This window comes from Octopus sinensis, linkage group LG2 (genome assembly GCF_006345805.1).
Source record: "Octopus sinensis linkage group LG2, ASM634580v1, whole genome shotgun sequence".
Classification (NCBI taxonomy): Eukaryota; Metazoa; Mollusca; class Cephalopoda; order Octopoda; family Octopodidae; genus Octopus; species Octopus sinensis.
The window spans coordinates 121,489,897-121,508,262 of record NC_042998.1 but is presented as its reverse complement, the minus strand read 5'-3'; the positions used below and the strand labels follow the sequence as shown (position 1 = coordinate 121,508,262).

Here is an 18,366-nt window from a genome sequence, read left to right as displayed (position 1 = left end):
CAAACTCCACCTGTCTAACACCCGTGGACATGTTTATAAAGTCAGAAATCAGCACAGCTCCCACAACTTTCAGAAATGTTTTTTCACGCTAAGAGTTACTGAAGCATGGAACAAACTGCCGACATCAGTTGTCGGAGCACTGCATCCTTCAAAACTTCCATGCTTCCTGAGATTCACCAACACTACACCTGATTTTCTCCCCTCCATACACACGCAAGCATGTATCTGACTCATACACTGTTCACTTTCCAGACACTTGTACATTACTGCATATGCTTTATACGCACTTTTGACAAGTTGTGGTGCACCTGAGCACTGTATACAATAATTTCATTATTATTATCATTATTATACTGTAAATTGGGCACACTTGTTTTTCTTTATTCAATGCTTCAGATACTTCATAAATGTAATATAAAATAACAAATTATCACTATTCAGAGAACTTTACAAAAAAAAAAAACCAAACAGCTAAGCAGTTTGCTTGAATACTGGGTTATCAAACCAGTATTTTCTGGATAAACAGTAATATAAGTAAACATTTAAAAAAAGGAATGATATATTACAAATACTCATTTTATAAAGAGAAAAATAAAACTTCCAAGGTAAACGAACCCTTTCTTCTTTCTCTTTAGCTTGTCTACGGAAAACTTCAAAACATTCCATAGCTGGGGTCTTTCTCACTGTACTGCCACTTGTATTACTATTTTTACCTAAACTTGACCATGATACAGCATTATTCAGCCTGATGTCTTGCTGCAAAAAAACCATCAAATACTTTTTATAGTATTACCAAAAATAAAAGTTAAAACATTATTTAATCAAAAGAAATGTGTAAAAACAGACATCATCATTTCCATTAAAATTTTTAGAAGTTAATTCGCAATCATTATCACTCTGCTTAACCATGGGTCATCTAATATGTTAACCCAATACCCTAAGATCTGGCCTATTTATTTCAATTCACATTCTCCATACCAAATGTAGGTTATCATGGCTAACATTACAAAGTCAATAGAGAAATAATGCATTTTTATCTAATTTCTACATCCAATATCTTTGTCTCAATACCAGCAAACATACTGACCACAAAACATACTGAGATTATTTTAAAACCTTTAGTTCATACCTTAGCATTTCCCTTTTTTGTCTTATTATCTTTTTTATTGTCAACCAGAGAACCTATACCAAATGACAGACCAGATCCAGCTGGAAAAAAAGAAAAAAAAGAAAATTAAGCTCAAAGAAACTACACGACAAAGATCTACTCACTTTTTGGATAACAATGTATTAAAACAATTATTCCTGAAAACCTGTTTGAACAGGTACACAAAAATTCATACCAAGGGGCGAAAGATAACGGAATCCAATTATAAAATACTAATTGTAGTTTGTCAAATATTCAATAAATATTCTTTAGCAAAATTTTTTTCTGTCTATCAAGGAAATATATGTTTTTCCAGTGACCATTTTGTAGAAGCACAATCAAGTGGCAACATTCAAGACAAAAATGGATAGCCCATCATTTCATACCTTTTCCAACATTTACAATTTTGCTGACATCCCAATTAGATTTTCTTTGTTGTCTCTCAGCTAAAAGAAATTGTCAAAAAACACGGAGTGAAAAGAGACAGCAGTGTGCATTGAGCAAGGCAACAAAAAAGAAGAGAGGATGATAAGAGTGACGAAGAGAAACGCAATAAGCAGGCAAATGGAAGCAAGGATAAAACAAGAAGTGATGTAATCAGACAATAAATACACAAAAAGTACTAAACATGCATTTAAATCAAACCATGCATTAAAAGATGTGGACGATAGAAAGTGAAAGATGTTGGTATATGGTAATATTTATGTTTCCCTCAAACTTTATATATTGTTTTAGCTCCTTCATAACTATATTTCTATTAAAATACAGTGCCTACAAGTTGAAATTAGTCTTGAAAAGTAATGATAAAGTTCTTATATATAATTATGATGGTTTTAATTTAAATATATGACCATCAGAAAATGGGAGGTTTTGTATCACAGAATGAGAAGTAGTCATGGGAAAATACAGCACAGCAAAGTCTGAAAGCTTGCAATGAAGACAGCTTCATGCACAGTCTAGCTATTTCAAATTGGTGTATTGGACAGTGGTGTTGATTGTGACCCAACACTTAGCAGAAATAAAGTCTGACACTTTCTTGATAGCAAAAGTCGAAGTCCCATATCCCTAAATATTGGGGGTAAATGCTTTTAATGATAAATAAAGCAAAATCTGTAAGGCTACAATTTGATTAGGTTTGATATATTTCACACTCCAGGAGGGAATAATTTAAATAAAAAAAAAAAAAAACCCACCAAGTAGTATGCCTCCTGTGTACTGTTAAATTTTATTGTACAATTTACCACCACCAATAATCAATGGCTATTTATTCCTTGTCTGGTGTATAAAATGCTATTTCCCATTGTGTACTATTAGCCACATTTCACATAAAAAACTGCAATGAGAAACCTCAAAGCTTGACGCTCAAATATTGAAGATGTAGCAATAATCTATTAAGTTCAGATTTATCAATTAAGAAAGCTAAGCTGCCAAATAGTTTTACAATAAAATGATAATTATAAACAGCACACCCACCACCACCAAAGATGCAAATTGGCTCCCAAAACAACCTATTTCTAAATAAAAGTAGAAAATATTAAAAGGATACCAAAAGCATTTTTGACAACAATCAGTGGCAAGATTTGGTGAAATGAAATTTTCTACACAACATTTATACCCAGAAGCTTTTGCTAGTCTTGATTACTAAAATTATAACACAGTGACAAACACTTATAACAAAGAAGTGACAAGTGAAGACAGTTATTTCCTACTTACAGACAGTGCCACCAGAAGCAGACGTTTTAGGACTTGGTTTAGGACTGTTAGATTCCTCATCACTCATGGGAAATTTGAAAGCTTCTTTTGCCCTTTCAGCTGGAGGAGTCTGAACAATAGGTGATGGTGGCCGCAATTCTGGGAGGGATTTCAATGGAGATGAAATAAGTGGAGGAGGTGATCCAGGTTTTGCATTATTTTGTGAACTTGCCAAATTAGCTGCAGGAACATTACTACCGGAATTTACTGAAAATAATATGTTACAACAAATTGGAATTTACTAATTTAGTTTGATAAAGAAAACTTGGCAGGCATGATTGATTTTATAATATAAATTGTTATATACGTTTAACCATAGATTTCATCATCTCTTGAACATTTCTTGTACAATATAAAATATGCAGGACTAACCACAAGATAATGAGTTCAAACTTTGCTATACTGAATATGTTGCTTCTTAGCACACAAATATATTAACTCCAGTCATAAAATTATAACATGAACAGTTTGCAGCTTTGTATTAAGCCAAAGACTAAGAATAAGAAAGCCATTCTCAACTAAAGGCTATCTTTTTCTGAAAATACTTTTAACAACTGCTAAAAGACAAGTCTGTTAACTAAAGGATGACATAGTAAAATTGGCACAAGTAACCCAACAGCTGTTAATTTGGAGGCAAAATAACTGACAGAAGAATAATCACCTAATTTTCAATACAAGATGTAGCAGTCATCAGTATCAATGAACTAAAGTTGTTAACAAAATACTTAGCTTTTTCATTAACCAAAGGAGGAGAAAGGATAACCCCACCTCAAAAAACCCCATCTTATTGCCAACCTCAAATCCTTCCATGAAATTACCTGAAGAGGTATGGGTTCTGAACAAACCTATGGTTTAACTGAAAATGAAGTATTTAAGTGGTGATCCATATGTCAATAAAGTACCCAAGGAAGAATACAGTAGTAGATGCCAAAGTGTTCATTGGGGTCACTTGATTACAACAAATTGTAAACCAGTTTCATCCTAAATTTGTTATTTTGATATTTAATTTCAACAAATTCAGCTTCACAAACAAGCATATGAATTAATTTTACAAATCAAGTTTAATAACAAATACAAGTCAAATGAACAAAATGTAATGTGAGATTGTGCCACATGTTAAGAATTAGCATTAAATCATGTGATATGGTTACTCATTAAAGGTTGCCAACCAAACAAGGGGGAGATCATGAAATCAGAGCTAAGTAAAGTTCCGAAAAAGACCTCAGGAGCTAAAGAGATATCTACAAACACATTTATTACATTATCCACGATTTTCAGCTATTTTATTTTCTATCAGTAAAATACTAGCCTCTCAAACATATATCAAATATATATCTTTTTATGTTTGCCTACAAGTATATATTTTTAATTTGCATATCATTATAATTTATATGTATTAGGCATTACTGAAAATAAACACATAAAAATACTAGTGAAAATAGCTTAAAGCGATATAAAAAGGTTCTGAATGAGTACTAATTAAAAATATCTGCTACTTCCATCCATGCAAACTTTAAGAAAATTAACATGATGTATCTTAAAACTTCAAATTCAAACATTCTGGAGAAATCTTACGCAACTTTACAATAGAGAATTATGTTATAATGTTATAGAACAGAAATAAAAGACCGCAACAAAATACTTTTTGAAAGTGAACTGTGTATAAAAGTATACAGAATATATGACTGAAGCATAATTTAAAGGTTGTGCTTCAAATTTAAAAATTTAATTGGAAGATACAATTTTAAAGACATTTGAAAATAGGGAGTTAAAAGACATTACTCAAACTCATAGGGCTGTGTCCTTTTATAATAGTGTTACATAACAACTTACTGGTTGTCTTGATCTGTGGTTTAACAGTTGCAGTGGCTGTTGGCCGACTAGGTTGCATTGGAAGTGAATGTGTAACAGGCTTTGAGTTAAGAGGAGGAACCGCTGTAGGGAAACAATAACTTTTATTAGTACACCAATATATGGCCAAACACAATTTAGCCAGCAACACTGCAGCAATCATGATAGTTGAGTGTTGCTTCTATCACAAGTGTAGACCACTATACTATTGGATTAACTTATACTAAATGGGCCCTGGTGGTAAATTAATCTTACGTGTAACAAAAATTTATGAGAACAAATACAACCAATTAAAATAAAATGTGCAAAACTATTGCTTACAACATTTTACAACAAGAATAGAAAACACTGATGTAGAATTTAATTTTACTTCTTTTCAAAGCTGGTAATGTCCCAAGCTTAGGAAGAAGTTTATCATAGACAGACAGGTACTAATTTAAGTTTCCAACGGTTCTAGTTCAAATAATACATGAATACAATCAAGACAACCATTATGTAATAAATAAGGAACCCCTTTTGTACTTTTATATGAAGGACCGGATATTTTGAAGTAAGTTTTTTTAATATTTTTTCAATTTGATATATCTGGATGTTTATTTTGGTATATTTTGGTTATGCCTGACTCAAAGAGACAAAAAAAAAAAAAAGTAACTATGTACAGAACAGGTACCTACCAACAACTGCAGGTGATGTGTTGGCAGGTTTGTGCTGAATCACTGATGCTGGAAGACTAGCTGGTGGTGGCGCTACTGAGGAAGCCATTGTTTGTTGTTGTTGCTGATAGTGATGATGTTCAGCTGCCTGAGTCATTTGGGTAGGTGTATTTCCTGCTACGGGACCGGTAGCATTACGCTGCATGTGATATGGTTTATTATCAGCTCCTTGTGACTGAACATTTCCCCCAATGGTGATCTTTACAGATGGTGACATTGCTGGACTAAGCTAGAAATAACAGCAAATGAGGTTATATTGACATCAGCTAAAATTTATTTCTTTACAATATGAAAAATTCAGGAATGATATTATTTCCAATATAATCAACTGTAAGTACATAAGTGGACATATAGAATCAGTATAAGATAATATCAAAATTTAGCTTTTCTAATTTCTCAATCATATTTTCAAGTAGTAGCAATTTGCAAAATAAAATTAAGATGAGAAGGGAAATATGTAGAATAATTTATATAATAGAGGCAATAAAACTTTTGGTACGACACTAACATAAAGTAACATTTCAGAGAAACACTAAGCCACTGAAGAAATTCCGAACAGATACGTTTTTCTTTAGAGAATGTGTGCATGTTTGTGCGCGCGCATGTCTATCCATATATATGTGTGTGTGTGTGAAAGTACACAAGTTCATAGAGAATTCAACTAAGTAGTATAGCTTAAAGACATTGTCTACATAAATGTTGACTTTCATATCTTACCTTTTGTGGTTCACTCTTTGGTGCTTTCTTACGTGGAGTTTCTGCAAAGGAAATCAATATATACAATACAACTAATTAGTTTGTAAAACTGCTGTGCTCCTTATTGAAATAGAGAAAGATAGAATGATGTATTGTCTGAGCAGCCAGCATCCACACTAATCTTTTATAATCAATCTAGCTGAATAAATATAAAATATGTACATTTACATGCATGCCCACAAACATACAAAAATTTCATTTTTTGCTAAAAATAATTTTATTGCTAATATCAACCATGGAACCTAATTGTTTCAAGATGAGAAGAATATAATAATTTGAAGGTGGCACACTTGAGATAAATTGTTTGGCAGATTTGAAAGAAAAGAAAGAAATAGCTATTGTTTCAAATGAAAATAAGAACATCTGTATATGAATGGCAGTTGGCAATGTTTATATTTTTTCATTTTCATATCTAAGCATTTTAAGAGGAAAATCATCGTACTGTAACAGACACTCATTGTAACCAAGAAAAACAGCTACAGAAATAATTTACAAATGTTAGTTCTATTGATCACAGTGATAAAGAAATTCACTGTCAATGTAACAGTTAATAGGTTTTTAGGATGAAAGGAAAGGGATGGCATTCCAGAAGAGAATTGAAGGGGAAGGGGAAAAAAACCAAAAGAAAATAATCGAGAAAATTGTCACTGTTCACTGCCTAGCAATGTAATCATTACCAATAACTGTGTGAGCAATGCTTTTTGTCCCCACCCTCTACTTAGGATGTAACTTCAGGAATAGATGCTCAGTTAATGCCATTGTATCTTGAAATAACACATTTTCCAGTGGTCTAATATGGATCTTTGAAGTTTCAACATAAACATCAGCTATGAAACATTAAAGAAAAAAATTAAATATGTAAAACCCTTACCAATTAGAAAAGTTACATACACACATGATAGTGCAAGTGTGTGTGCACATGTTTGTGTCCAGTATTTACTAACACCTACCTCATGCCTGTACACTCACCAGAATCATCTTGCAATGAACTTACAAATTCAGAGAATAATTAATAGCTAAACTTGTTATTTAACTATCACAAAAGTTCTTCCTTAAATAAAAAGTGGATTGACAAGTATTAAAGTTAAGAGCTGAAAGAAATTCTACCAATTTAAAATCTATTAAAAAAAAATTTTTTAAATAATAATAATAATTACAGTAGTTCATTGATTAAGTTAAATCCACATTATATTAATCACAAAGTATATTATTATTTTGTATGTTAATTAACTAAATGTCAGTATTTTTTATTTATTATTACTTCCTACAGTTGGAATAACCTATGAAAAATAATTGTGTGTGTTCGTATGCACACACACACAGCTTTCAGTCAAAAATTGTTTTATTGTGTAGTTCATGCCTGAAACTGTATAGTTTTCAAATCAATAGTTTCCAGTTAGTTAAAATTGATGAACCCAGATATTTAAAGACTCATAATCTCTAACTTTAGGATTAAATATATTTGAGGTTAGTAAACATCCAGATGACACTATTAATACCTCTTCACCTGCTGTTTGATCTTAAATGAACATTCAGCAAAATCTTCATTCAAATTTGTAGACCATTAGTTTTCAAGGTCTTGAGGAGATTTTCAATTTAGCAACAATTTACAGAAACAATCTCAATACATTTAATGAAATATGGTTAAAAGATTTAAAACAAACCGAGATAGCTTCTAAAACCTTGCTTAAATTGCCATTAAATGTCTAATATATCTTATTAAAGCTAAAAAAAAAAAAAAAAAAAAAATATATATATATATATATGCAAACGAGAATGGAGAAATTTAATGTTTTCTACCATTCTTAATAAATGAATAATAAAAATTTAAATGCTGAAGTCATCATTCATTGAAAATTATTCTTTAAACTCTAACTTTTAGAGGTAAAACCTTACAAGCGTAAGCAATGTAATTTAAGAGAATTCTAAGTAACTTAAGGACCATATAACAAATATATATTTTTAACACTTTCCAATATACATGAAAAAAGCTGCTTACAATATTGAAACATTTTCAACATCTGAATTGTTGAAAAGTATTCAAAACATTTCCTATGAACTGGTAAGATTAAAAAATTCAGGGAACTAAAAGTCGATAATGCTCACAAAAATAGTAGCAATTTGTAAAAAGCAGCCTTAAAATGGGAAGGGTTAGAATTCAGAATGGTGCAAGAGTACTATCCTAGAGGTAGATTGGAATATAAAAATCAATGGAGAATTTTTCAATGAATGATGATTTCAACAAAGAAAAATATCAGCAACAGGAAAGTATGAGAAATGAACTCAAGAGGAAAGTAAAAGTTTGTACCAGAGGTTTTGGATTGCCTCCAACAACTCATTCTACTAGTGGCTTGATAGATTTTTCAATTTCAAAATAAAAATAAGAAATGTGTGTTTTGTTTGTATGAATGTGTATATATATATATATTTATATATATGAAAATAAAACGTAAAATCTATGGGTTGTTTATTAAGAGATTAACTTAGATTTAGAGTATCAAAACCCATAACATGCAGGAAAGTGTTGCTAAAACTATGCAAGTAGAAATAATTGTTGGGAGTTTAAATGACTTCATCTAAAATAAAATTTTAAAAACTATGGGTGTTTATATGTAACAATTTTTAAATGTAGCTCATTAGAACACCAAGCTGCTGGTTCATCATCCCTCAGCTTTAAGAGCCGGTGAAGAGTATCTGTGACACAACTGATGTCAGCAAAAGATAAATTAAATAATGCTATCCTAAAGATAAATGAAAACAAGTTAGAAATTAGGAGAAAAATACTATGTAAGAAAAATGTACAAGTATGCTCCATTATCTTAGAATGGATACACATATATATACAAAAGTTGAATACAGAAAATTCTAACTCTGTACAGTATGAACTGGCATTACATTTACAGTACTGTAATAGCAATACAAATGCATTTTGTTTTAATTAATGACATCTGGAAAATATGCTAGTCAAAACATACTAACATATATTTTTTTTTATATATATTTATATATATTAAAAATAACAGCAGAAAGGACTTTTTAGTGCAATCAACGACATGTTTTTGCTCCGAAAGTAAAGAAAGGAGTAATATATTTTTGGCAATGCTGGCAGTGAACAGATGCACATTTGAAAGACTAAGATTGTAAAAGAAAAATAACGAGTCATCTAAACAAAATGGGTCAAGAGGAAAACACCAGATTACCCCTACTAACCTAATTAATTTTTTTTTTTAAATATTGAAATATAAACACAAAAAACATTATCCACTGGGCAACACCATGATCAAAGTGGTGCAAAGTGGAATTGAAAGGAAGAAAACAGCAGAAGAAAGACTCAGTTCTGCAAATAAAGGGGCACAGAAAAAAATGTAGTAGTAGACAAGGTGATCAACAAGGAACAGTGGTGCAAAAACTATTTACACTGTCTTAAATTTGTCATGTTGGCATGTAGTTCAAATATTTCAATGGAATGCTCTAAGTAAGCTATTCGTACTGGGAGGTTTTTTTTTTTTTCGAATATGTATGATTGAAAGAAAATTATTAACAGATTTCTGCTCAGACAACAAATCGCTACAAGTGGTGCACACAATAGAAGCTGCCAGCAAATAACTACTAATAATTCACAATTGAACAATATGTAACCTACCTGGCTGAATGGATCAGTCAAGCAAAAGGAATGGAGGTTAATCAACCTCACACCATAGGAGCATGGTTAAATGAAAAACAGATTTCTCTAAGAAGGAAAGCAATATTTACTCGACAAATTACCTTTCTTAAAATAAAGATATTCATTCTTATACTGTGTCATTATATAGACATATAATAGACAAATAAACATTTATTTATTATATGTTTTTTTTTTAATTTTTCAAGGATAAAATAAAAAATTATTAATATTTTCCTAAATTAGAAAAAGTAAAACCAACGGTCCCACTCGAAATCTAGTTCTTCCCCAGTATAAAATTAACTGTTCAAGCCATGAGTGCAGAATGTGTTGTTTTTAGTAAGAGGCAACCCAAACTAAGAGGCCAGTAAACAACACACACACAAAAAATTCGATCCTTTTCTTTATTTGTTTTAAAAGATTTATGCTGCACATGATGACGACCATTAGATGTATATACAAAATGAGGTATAATGATGTAGGATTTACAATACTGAATAAGGTACAAATGGTGAACTATTCACTACAGTAGTACTGAGGGTTTTTTGATTTTTTTTTTGATTTTTTTTTTTTTTATATATATATACATACAGTTAATGACACCACAAAGGTACACAGAGTCAGGCCAAGGTTTCGAAGATGACTACTTGTGTCAAGATATGACCTGCAACAGCAGATAGTCTCTCTTAAAAATGACAGATGATCAAAACACCTGACAATAGAAAAATGAAGCTTATGGACTTGTATTGAGAGGAATGCAAAACAAAATACTCATTAATGAGCCATGGAGTGCATAAGAAATGTGTTGCAGCAGAGGCCAGTCTTTATTCTTTACTATTATTGTATCAGCACTTAGAAGCCAGCCTTTCACCATATACCTGCCAACCGAAGTAGATAAAGCTGCTTCACATAAGCAGCCTACTTTCATGTTACAAATTTACATTCTGATCACACTTTTTTCTTCTTTTTTCCCCCCCAAACGTTATAATGGCTGGCTCTTAATTTCCAATTGGAAAGTCAACACCCATGCACACCCAGCAGACACCTGATTTTAAGAACTTAGAATGAAAGAAATGAATGTCTCAGAAATGACACACCCTATCATACCAGAAGGATGAACATGATTTGGAGAGAAATTAAAAAAGTAAAAAAAAAAGAAAAAAAAAAAGAAAAAGGAAAAGAAAAAACCTGTGTATATATGTAAAGATAAATATATGCTGAAACACATCACTGTAATATATAAGCACATATTTGTCCCTGTGATATATACACAAGATAAACCTGTCCTTTTATAAATGTGAGCATGTAGTATTATTATACAATGGAGATGACTAGGCTACATATGTATGTCAGGATGGGAACCAGCCACACTAATGGCTAGCCTCATACTACAAACACATTCTGCACTCTTGGCTAAAAAAAGGTAAGTTGTTCTTCCGTACAACTTGCCTTGTAACATCCAGAAAATAGTCTGGAAATTAACACCCCAATATTCCTACAAGTACACTACACACAGCCCGCAATCGATCAGCCTGTCATCTTTGGGTTTCCACTCGTACAACAAAGAGACGAGTTGGCAACGACCATGAAAACTTCCAGTAAAAATGTTTATGTAACCAGTAATGGCCATATTATCATTTTCTAAAGTTTCACTTCGTTTCTTCATAATTGATCCTTGGAGACTACAAGTTAGAGTGGCAGCACTGGAAATAGTGCAGTAGTGTTGTCATTGGTCTAACCTGATTCAGAGTCACTGGAGTCTGAAGAACTTGATGAGCTTGTATCACTGCTCGTATCTGAGTCTGACGAGCTGGAGCTGGTCGCACTCAGACGAGAACCACCAATAACATCAACAACATTGCTTTCGTCTGCAAAGAAAAACAAAGAAAAGTTTTCCATTGAAGCACAATTATGAATCATAGGTTAAATAATTAACAATGTACAAGATTTAAGAGTAACAAAAACAAAACAAAATTTTACAGATGTTATACACAATGTTTGTGTAAATTGCATCTAAACATTTTTGCTTATAAAAAAAGAATTAATTATATAAAGCATTACAATGTCATATGGATTATAATATTTCAGTACACTTATGAATAGAATTCATTACCTTTCTTTATTGGTTTTTTTGAACTTATTAGATGTCCTGTTACATCTTTGAGTCTTGCTTCCAATTCTTGCTTCTTCTCTCTTTGAGCTTCTTCTCTAGTTTTACCAGGAAGTTTCTTTGCTATAAATGATAAAAATGCAATTTTTGATATTTTTCAACATCATTTACAAGACCATACTTCAAATAGTCTTTAGCACACATTCCAGCAGCTTCAAATATTCACAGTTCATACTATCTTCTTGGTTAACATCTATACGTTTTACCAAATTCACAAAGAATTTTAAATGTTTTACAATTCAACATTAGTTGTAAAATGAAGATTTATTTTAGATGTCATCACTGAACAATGAGTACAAATACATTTTATAACCCTATATACATGGCACACACCACCACAACTAATCCTTCCATGCTAGAATGTTCAGACAGTTAAAAGTGTGGAACCCAACATCTGCAAATCTGACCTCAATACTTCTTTCCCGTATCTTCCTCTGCCCAGGTACCTTCCTCTTTCACCTGCTGAATGAAGAAGAGCTGGCAAAATCAGCATATGATCATAATACCTAATTGCTTTTTCTTTTCCTGTTTTGTTTAAAAGAATAACTTTATCTTATACATAGCATTACATATTTAACAAATAATTCTCATAACACTACAACAGATTACCCACTATCAAAACCCTTGTCATTGTGTTTAGTATCAGATGTTTAACTCTCATACTTTTTAATATAAAAAATACAACAATCAAATTCATATACTTTTGCTGCAGCTACTTCCTACTTAGATATAACTTTCTGTAAACCATCTGAGAAGTGAAAAGATTTCATTTCAAGTGACTTTACGGTTAATATCCAGAAGCTAAAAAATTTGCTTGCTCTTGAATCTGAAAAATGTATATCTTCTTTACATCAACCATTGAACCCACAGCATCAAGTTCTCACCAATTAAATTCCAGCAAGCCAGGCAAGAACACTTCAAAATTGTTACTGGGATGTTTTGCTCTTGGTTATCAAACAAGTTTGGTTTACGCCAAGAAAACTTGTAAGCATTTTCCATTAATTAACCCACAATGCCAAGAACATTTTCTGTTCTTCAATAGATTATACAATAATAACTAGTGATAAGTCAAAGACAATGAAAATACAGCCCTAGTGAATGTACAGTTGTACCCCAATTTTCACTATTAACTTTGACCTAACAGTTAAGTATATTCAGAATATACTCAATACATTCAAGACTTAAAAGGTCTGAATTTGTTCCTCACCAGAACCCTGGTAATAATTGATGAGAATAATTTCTTCTGTAGTCAGATTAACAGAACTATTATAATACTAATACAACCTGATACTTTACCCATCTTCATCCCAGTTATTGCCTTACCAAGTAACTAAACTGCAACAACCCCCAACAACAGGCTATTCTATTTATTTTACTAACAAGTTTCATACTGTCTCATTATCTTTAATGCACTGTTCCACACAAAATGGTTACAAAATGCATAAAAACTTTAATACTTACGTATATAAGGTTTCCGTGGTTTCTTCTTTAAACAGGACATCACGTAAGATTCTAGCTCACGAAGTGTTGAGGGCTTTAATGTTTCAAAATCTATTTCTATCTCATCAGGATTTGAATCTCTCAAGGACGGTTCTCTGGACTGAATAATATGTACAACCCTACCCAGCTTGTCACCTGGATTGAGAGAGATTATGCAAATGATTACTAATAAAAAAAATCAAGCAAACAAAAGTACAATATATTTTGTAAAAACTATAGACCAAATAAAATAACTGATATAAAAAGAGATATTGTCTAAGTAAACTTAGCTGACAGTTTAATTTTTTTTATTGTCACCAGTTCTTTTATGTCTCTCCACTTTTTTGACACTAACTTACCTCAGGTTACAAGATACAAAAAAGTCATGGGAATGTGAACGAACAACACTAGTTGTCAAGCAGTAGTGGAGAAAAAATACAGACAACAAAGACACACACATACAATGGGTTTCTTACACTTTCCACCTACAAAATCCACACACAAGAGTTTGGCTGGCTCAACACTATAGCAGAAACACTTGTCCAAGGTGCCACACAGTGAGATTGAACCATGTGGTTGAGAAACAAACTTTTTACCCCACAGCCATAAGGTCATAAAAGGTTAAACAGAATAATTTCAAGTAGTTTAATACTAAAATCACTCATTGACCATGATCCAATTCCATGATATGTCAACACATATACTCCACAGCCTATCAAATTCATCTCTATTTTTCTTTCATGCAACCTCCACCCACCCCAATACATCTATATAGCATAAGCACCTGATCTCATAACACCATCTTCACCAAGCTATCTTATTTCTTTCTTGTTAACTCTTGATACTACTCATAGTGTTCCCTCTCCATTGCATTATTCCTTTCTGCTTTTCACCGACATCCGTTCTCCCACACTACACTGATGTGACTATCAGGTTGCAAGCTACATCCAATCATGAAACCCACGATTTCCATATGTGTATGTATAAATATAAAATCATAACCGTCTAACATGGAATAAAATAAATTTATTAGGGCAGATTTTCGGGCTCAGATGCATTTCCAGTAACAAACCACCACCTATTTCTAAGTAAGATATTGCCCATGGCCAGACACAACATCAAAGAAGACAGGGAGGACAAAAAAAACAAAAAAACCTTTTGTTATAGTGAAGCTCATTGTGTTTGTCAAGACAAACATACATATCAAGACAAACAAACATATCTATGCACACACATTTTATACATGCATATACACACAAGCATATGACAAGCTGTTCTGAGTTACAGTCTACCAAAACTGCTCAAGGTTTGGCCCAAGGTGCCATGCAGTGGGAGTGAACATAGAACAATGTGGTTGCTAAGCAAGCTACTTATCACACAGCTACACTTGCAATTGGGAAAGGGAAAGAGAGGATGATATGAAGGAAAGGGAAGGGGACAGGGAGGGAGAGGAAGGGGAAGAGAATGAAGAATATATGAGGGAGTGAGATGAAAGGCAGGGAGAACAGAGGGAGAGAGGAGAGAAAAATAGGAAGATATGAAAGAGAGAGGGGAAGAGCAGGTAAAGAAGATATGAAGGAAAGAGATAAACAGAGGTTATGGAAACAGAAAGACCGCTGTGAGTGAGAAGTTACATGAAATACGATAGTGCGAAGAAAGAAAGCGGGAGAGAGAAAATGGAAAAGGAGAAAGATGAAGGAGACAAGGGAAGAGCAAGTAATGAAGCTATGAGGGAAAGAGAAAAATGGTATGAAACAAAAAGGGCTGCTGTGAGTGAGTGAGAAGTTACATGAAAAATGATAGCGTGAAAGAATAATGTTCCATGAGTTTGCTTGCCAGTGCCAGTGTCATTACTCTGTTCAAAAAGGGCGACCGCACATCACCTGTCAACTATCGCCCAGTCAGTCTCACTAGCTGTATTGCAAAACTGATGGAATCGTGTGTCAGAGAAACACTCTGGAACTTCTGGAGCTCTCACAGTCTCATCCGACCCTCACAATATGGATTTGTCCCTAACTCCAGCTGCAGTGACCAGCTTGTCGAGTTCCTTGAGGACATTACTCAGATTACTGACAGTGGCTCATGGGTGGATGTTGTCTACCTTGACTTTGCTAAGGCTTTCAACTCTGTGCCACACAAAAGGCTTATGGTGAAACTCTCTGCAATGGGTGTGGGGGATGACCTTTTTAACTGGTTGAAATCCTTCATCCTCAGCCGAAAGGAGGTAGTCACAGTTCTAGGACAGCACTCTACACCATATGAGATGTCATCGGGTGTACCACAGGGATCTGTCCTTGGTCCCCTCTTGTTTGTGGCATACATTAACGACATAGATGCCAATTTAAAGAATGCCACAGTATTGAAATATGCAGACGACATCAAGCTGTACCTTGAAATCAAGAGGACAGATCCTGATGTCTACAACTCTTTCCTGCAATCAGACCTAGACACAATGCAGCAATGGATCACAGACTGGCAACTGAAACTGGCTGTGGACAAGTGTACCACCATGCATTTTGGGAGAAAAAACCCTGCGTTCACATACTCCCTCCACAACACTGATATCAAGAAATCCTCTTGCGAGCGTGACCTAGGCATCACTGTCAGCAGTGATTTGCGTTGGTCAAAGCATATCTCTAAGATTGTCAGGAAGGCCGAGGGTGTCTTGGCATCACTCAGCAGGTCTTTTGTTAGCCGCTCTCCAGCCATCTATTTAAAACTGTATACAGCTATGGTACGACCACACTTGGAATTCGCATCATCAGTTTGGAACCCCTATCTTGCACAGAACATTGACCTCCTGGAATCTGTCCAGAGACGTGCAACCAAACGCATACCCTCCATCAGACACCTACCATATTCTGAGCGCCTTGTTTCCCTGGGCATGGATTCACTGAAGCTTCGGCGTTTGGCGACGGACTTGGTAAACACCCAGAAAGTTATCAACCACCTCACCAACAACAACACTGAACACCTTTTTGATCTCCATGTGTCTAACACACGTGGACATGCCTACAAAGTCAGAAAACAATACAGCTCCCATGACTTTTGGAAACATTTTTTCACGCTCAGAGTTGCTGAAGCATGGAATAAACTGCCTGCGTCAGTTGTTGACTGCCATGACACTGCATCTTTTAAGGCCCTCATGCTTTCCGAAATCCGCCGAAACTACACCTGATTATATATACACTTTAGATGAGTTGTAGTGCACCTGAGCACTGTACACAATTATTATTATTATTATTATTAAAATTAAAATTTTTTAAAAAGAGGATTAGAAACAAACAATACCTTCTAAACTCAAATTTTGATCTGACAACACTAAAGAGTAAAAAGAGGAAACAAAATAAACAAAATGAACATGATACTTATTCCCAAGAGGTAAAAATTCCAATCGTTCTTGTACAAAGCAGTTTTGTTTCAAAGACAAATCACTTTTCTACGGTACAATTTTTCACCATGTGGTTTCTTCTATGATAACTCTGCATGTTGTTAAGCTTTGTGTGCTGGTAGCATAGGACCTGGAATTTTCCTGCATGTTGTTGTCCTCAGCCCACCTGTACACTGCATCCAACTCTTGTTGCAGACGTGCAATATTTCCAGGAATTTGTATTGTCTGAGAAATTTCTTTCATCCACATAGCTAGGAAGGGTGGCTATCTGAGTAACTGAGGGCATGTCTGAGAGCCCTGTGGAATACCACTTGCTTTTTGTGTTTCCTTGGAGGTGGCTCCATTGGCCACCACTGCCTTACGTCTATCTTTTAGAAAGTCGTGCAGCCACTCTCCAAGTTTTCCGCCTATGCCAAGATCACATAGTTTGTGACATATACCATGGTCAACTTTATCAAAGGCATTTGCAAAGTTGAGATATATCACATCCACATTTGAGCCATTCAGCAGCTGTAGTGTTGCAGGAGCTGTGTTAGACAGCTTCTACCTGGTCAAAATTCATGCTGGGTTCTCAGGAACGCAATTAGTTTCTTGCGGACTATTCGTTCCATGACTTCGCTGATGTGTGAGGCGTATAATTTTTAGCAACTACCCTGCTTCCTCATTTATGGATATGGCATATTATCGCTTACTTCAGTTTGTCTGAGAGCTTACCACTTGCAAAGAAGCTCTGAAAGAGAAGCTGCAGTGGTTTTGCAAGGGCTAGCTTGTATGATTTGAAAAGGACTACTGGAAATCCACCAGGACCAGCAGTTGAGTATGTGTCAACCCCATCTATGGCCAGAATTACAGACACATACACATCCATACATATAATACATAGATATGCACATACATATTTCCCATGTTTGCATGGGCCAGATACAATTTGTTGAGGTAAATTCTCTATAGCTTGAAGACCTTCCTGTCACCAACCCATGTTTCCAAGCAACACAATATTTTCCCATAGCAAAACATGTTTTTCATGGAGGACTGGAATGAACAACCCTGCTTGTATAATGATGTTCATTTTCAACCATCATGTGTTACATAAAGAAGCATACACACACACACACATAAATATGTACACATGCATATATAAATACATATACATAATCCACTCACAAGGCTTTGGTCAAGCCAGTGCTACAGAAGACACTTTCCTAAAGTGTCATACAGCAGGACTGAATGAGATATAGTTTGGAAGCAAGTTTCTTACCACACAGCCACACCTGAATACATACACACATACATCTTGCTTAAAGACTTCATAGACCTATGAAGTTTGATATAGTAGATGACAACTCACTATATCATATGGAATAATTCAGGAGACAAGGCTGGGAAGTGAGTCTAAAATCAACAAGCATTTGTGCTAATGGTGATGCCCTGGTATGGTGACTGTTC

General features: G+C 34.0%; 1 protein-coding gene across 5 annotated transcripts in view; it reads right to left on the bottom strand.

The window, feature by feature from the left end:
- LOC115232611 (bromodomain-containing protein 3) overlaps positions 1 to 18,366 on the bottom strand; it is a 94,928-nt gene that overhangs the window by 12,401 nt on the left and 64,161 nt on the right. For 3 of the 5 annotated variants that reach the window (XM_029802594.2, XM_029802597.2, XM_036499122.1), the window contains exons 14-23: positions 13,512 to 13,685; positions 11,994 to 12,113; positions 11,620 to 11,748; positions 6,181 to 6,221; positions 5,425 to 5,692; positions 4,733 to 4,834; positions 2,861 to 3,106; positions 1,534 to 1,593; positions 1,130 to 1,209; positions 616 to 756 (exon numbers count right to left, since the gene is read on the bottom strand). In XM_029802594.2, coding sequence (XP_029658454.1) covers positions 616 to 756; positions 1,130 to 1,209; positions 1,534 to 1,593; positions 2,861 to 3,106; positions 4,733 to 4,834; positions 5,425 to 5,692; positions 6,181 to 6,221; positions 11,620 to 11,748; positions 11,994 to 12,113; positions 13,512 to 13,685 — 1,361 coding nt within the window. The remainder of the gene's footprint in view (positions 1 to 615; positions 757 to 1,129; positions 1,210 to 1,533; positions 1,594 to 2,860; positions 3,107 to 4,732; positions 4,835 to 5,424; positions 5,693 to 6,180; positions 6,222 to 11,619; positions 11,749 to 11,993; positions 12,114 to 13,511; positions 13,686 to 18,366) is intronic. The other 2 variants (XM_029802596.2, XM_029802595.2) reach the window with 2 other exon arrangements.